Raw genomic sequence first — 4482 nt, forward strand, 5'->3', positions numbered from 1 at the left:
CTGTACTGTCACTGTACTGTACTGTCACTGTACTGTCACTGTACTGTACTGTCACTGTACTGTCACTGTACTGTACTGTCACTGTACTGTCACTGTACTGTACTGTCACTGTACTGTCACTGCCACTGTACTGTCACTGTACTGTCACTGTACTGTACTGTACTGTACTGTACTGTCACTGTACTGTCACTGTACTGTACACCAAAATACTGTACATCCACAACTTCAAAAAGTACAAATAAAAAAGATGTGAAAATAAAAACCTAAAAGGCTGGAAGATTCTTCTTCAACAGACAACACTCCATAGAAAGGTAGAAGCTTTGATTGACAGAAGTCAGAAGTCAATGTAATGAACGTGTGGAAAGCTGCCCCCTTGTTTTTCCTGTGAACATCCTGTCTTGTGCTTGGTGTTTTCCTCTCATCTTCTCTCTCCCTTCTCTGGTCTGGTACTTTTCATCCGACTTGCCAAAAAACAACTCTTCCTCTCTTCCATTTCTCCACTCCACTCCTTCTTTCTGAAAGTCAAGCAATGCAACTCCAAAGAGGTAAGAGCCTTACGTCATCATTCAGTTGTTTTTTTTTTCTTTTCTTCTGTCAAGGACTTCTCTCTCTCTCTCTCTCTCTCTCTCTCTCTCTCTCTCTCTCTCTCTCTCTCTCTCTCTCTCTCACTCTCTCACTCTCTCACTCTGACACATCTATCCCACTCCCTTTCCCAGTGGAACAAGCTTTGAACAAACTGAACTGGCGGCAAAATGTCTTGTGGTATTCATGCACATGCGCAGTCTCTCTTCACACCTCATCCCCTCACAACCCCCTAGCACCCCCTAACCCCCTTCCATCCCTGTTTGCCGTTGGTTACTAACATTAACCTCGGACCCCCTATTTACTCTACACCAGTGTTCTTCACTCTCTATCCTGGAGAGCTACGGGACTATGCAGGATTTTGTTCCAGCCCAGCACTAATAAACCTAATATCCTCAAATCAATGGTTCATTACACCTTGCAGGTGTGCTGTTTGTTAGTGTTGGGCTGGAGCTAAACCCTACACCAGCCTGTATCTCTCCAGGACCCATGTTAAGTTGTGACTCCTGTCTTTAGACCCAGGAGTCAGGTGAAGCCGGGTAGTGGCTGGTCTCGTAGTTGAGTTCGGAGTAGGGCCGGGATGCAGAGTAGAAGTCCACATAGTTGCCAGTGGACTTAAGGCCAAGGTGCATCCGGAGGTCTGTGGCGGCCTGAGACGGGGGCTGGGGGAGGGGCTGATCTGGAAGCTCGAAGAAGGAGTCATCCAGCATGCGGCCAGGGTTCTGCGGAGGGGGGAAGGAGGGAGGGAGGGATGGAGGGAACGTGTCGTAGTCTTTTAGGGGTGTAGAGGAGCAGTCTGCCTGAGGGGCCATGGGCTGGGGAGGGATCTGGAAAGGAAGTGAAAACACAGAGCTGTTTAATCTGTCTAACTTTATCTGAGGTTAAAATATAATGTTGATTAATTGGATAAGGGCGGGGTATGGAATGGATTCATGTTGCAACGGTTTCAATCTCTCCAGATTTTCGGCGGGTTCAGTGGGGAAGATTCCAGAAGGCATCAGAGCTTATCAGAACCTCCGCCTTCCTGAAGACGTAACCGTGACAACCATCACCATGGCACCAGATGCCAAGGAGGTAACTTGGCGACAAGATGGGACATAAAAATATGTGTGTGTCTGTGTGTGTGTGCGTGTGTGTGTGTATGTGTCTGTGTGTGTGTTGTATGTGTGTGTGTGCGTGTGTGTGTGTGTTGTATATGTGTGTGTGTGTGTGTGTATGTGTCTGTGTGTGTTGTATGTGTGTGTGTGCGTGTGTGTATGTGTCTGTGTGCATGTGTGTGTGTATATGTATGTGCGTGTACGTATGTGTGTGCGTGGGCGGGTTGTTGTGTGTATGTGTGTGTATATGTATATGTGTGTGTGTGTGCATAAGTATGTGTTTGTGTCTGTGTATATGTATATATGTGTGTGTGTGTGTGTGTGTGTGTGTGTGTGTGAGCAGCAATATGAGTGTGTGTGTGTGTGTGTGTGTGTATACATGTATGTGCAATTGAAGTAGGAAGTTTACAAACATTTAGGTTGGACTCATTAAAACTCATTTTTCAACCACTCCACAAATTTCTTGTTAACAAACTGTAGTTTTGGCAAGTCGGTTAGGACATCTACTTTGTGCATGAAACAAGTAAATTAACCAAGAATTGTTGACAGACAGATTATTCCACTTATAATTCACTGTATCACAATTCCAGTGGGTCGGAATCTTACACAACACTAAGTTGGCTGTGCCTTTAAACAGCTTGTCATGGCTTTAGAAGCTTCTGATAGGCTAATTGACATCATTGTAGTCAATTGGAGGTGTACCTGTGGATGTATTTCAAGGCCTTCCTTCCAACTCTGTGCCTCTTTCCTTGACATCATGGCAAAATCAAAAGAAATCAGCCAAGACCTCAGAAAAAATGTGTAGACCTCCACAAGTCTGGTTCATCCTTGGGAGCAATTTTCAAATGCCTAAAGGTACCACGTTCATCTATATAAACAATAGTGTGCAAGTATAAACACCATGGGACCATGCAGCCATCAAACTCCTAGAGATGAACATACTTTGGTGTGAAAGGTGCAAATCAATCCCAGAAAAACAGCAAAGGACCTTGTGAAGATGCTGGAGGAAACAGGTACATAAGTATCTATATCCACAGTTAAATGAGTCCTATATCAACATAACCTGAAAGACCGCTCAGCAAGGAAGAAGCCACTGCTCCAAACCCGCCATAAAAAAAGCCAGGCTACGGTTTGCAACTGCACATGGGGACAAAGATCGTACTATTTGGAGAAATGTCCTCTGGTCTGATGAATCAAAAATAGAACTGTTTGGCCATAATGACCATCATTATGTTTGTAGGAAAAAGTGTGAAGATTGCAAGCCGAAGAACACCACCCCAACCGTGAAGCACGGGGGTGGTAGCATCATGTTGTGGGTGTGCTTTGCTGCAGGAGGGACTGGTGCACTTCACAAAATAGATGACATCATGAGAGAGGAATATTGTGTGGATATATTGAAGCAACATTTCAAATGGGTCTTCCAAAGGGACAATGACCCCAAGCATACTTCTAAAGTTGTGGCAAAATGGCTTAAGGACAACAAAGTCAAGGTATTGGAGTGGCCATCACAAAGCCCTGACCTAAATCCTGTATAAAAGTTGTGGGCAGAATGGAAAAAGCGTGTGCGAGCAAGGAGGCCTACAAACCTGACTCAGTTACACCAGCTGTCAGGAGGAATGGGCCAAAATTCACCCAACTTATTGTGGGAAGCTTGTGGAAGGCTACCCAAAACGTTTGACCCAAGTTAAACAATTTAAAGGCAATGCTACCAAATACTAATTGACTGCATGTAAACTTTTAACCCACTGGGAATGTGATGAAAGAAATAAAAGCTGAAATAAATCATTCTCTCTTCTATTATTCTGACATTTCACATTCTTAAACTAAAGTGATGATCCTAACTGACCTAAGACAGGGAATCTTTACTAGGATTCAATGTCAGGAAATGTGAAAAACTGAGTTTGAATGTGTTTGGCTAAGGAGTATGTAAACTTCCGACTTCAACTGCATGTGTCACGCCCTGACCTTAGAGAGCCTTTTTATTTCTCTATTTGGTTAGGTCAGGGTGTGATTTGGGTGGGCATTCTAGTTTCTCTATTTCTTTGTTGGCCTGGTATGGTTCCCAATCAGAGGCAGCTGTCTATCGTTGTCTCTGATTGGGGATCATACTTAGGCAGCCTTTTTTCCACCTTTGGTTTTGTGGGATCTTGTTTTTGTGTAGCTGCCTGTGAGCAGCCCAGAATGTCACGTTTCATTTGTGCTTGTTTGTTTTTGTTTGGTGAGTTTCAATTTATAAAACAATGTGTAACTCTACGCACGCTGTGCCTTGGTCCGCTCATTCCAACAACGAACGTGACAGAATGTACATGTGTGTGTGTGTGTGTGTGTGTGTATGTGTGTGTGTTTGTTTGTGTGTGTGTGTGTGTGTGTGTATGTATGTATTCGTGTGTGTGTGTGTGTGTAATATTAGTTGTGTGTGTGTGTTGGGTAATATTAGTTGTGTGTGTGTGTTGGATAATATTAGTTGTGTGTGTGTGTGTTGTGTAATATTAGAAGTGTGTGTGTTATAATATTAGTAGTGTGTGTGTTATACTATTAGTAGTGTGTGTGTTATAATATTAGTAGTGTGTGTAGTGTAGCTCACCTGGTTGTGGTCGATCTCGTCATTAGTTGTAACATAAGAGTTCCGGAACAACGTGGATGTTCCACAGGAGATTCTGACTGAAAGAAGAGAGCGAGGTTGTCAGACAGAGAAAGAGGAGAGAGAGGGGGGGGGTGACAGACAGGGGGGGGGGGGAGAAAAAGGGGGATAGAGAGAGAGAGAGAGAGAGAGAGAGAGAGAGAGAGAGAGAGAGAGAGAGAG

General features: G+C 44.0%; 1 protein-coding gene across 1 annotated transcript in view; it reads right to left on the reverse strand.

Moving 5' to 3' along the window:
• Positions 1-219: 219 nt before the first annotated feature.
• The window catches only part of LOC109900120 (catenin delta-2), a 591443-nt gene continuing 587180 nt past the window's right edge, over positions 220-4482 (reverse strand). Inside the window, exons 24-25 of the mRNA XM_031835028.1 lie at positions 4264-4340; positions 220-1409 (exon numbers count right to left, since the gene is read on the reverse strand). Of these exons, the coding sequence (XP_031690888.1) occupies positions 1095-1409; positions 4264-4340 (392 nt within the window). The 3' untranslated portion in view covers positions 220-1094. The remainder of the gene's footprint in view (positions 1410-4263; positions 4341-4482) is intronic.

Source organism: Oncorhynchus kisutch, linkage group LG11, assembly GCF_002021735.2.
Source record: "Oncorhynchus kisutch isolate 150728-3 linkage group LG11, Okis_V2, whole genome shotgun sequence".
NCBI lineage: Eukaryota > Metazoa > Chordata > Actinopteri > Salmoniformes > Salmonidae > Oncorhynchus > Oncorhynchus kisutch.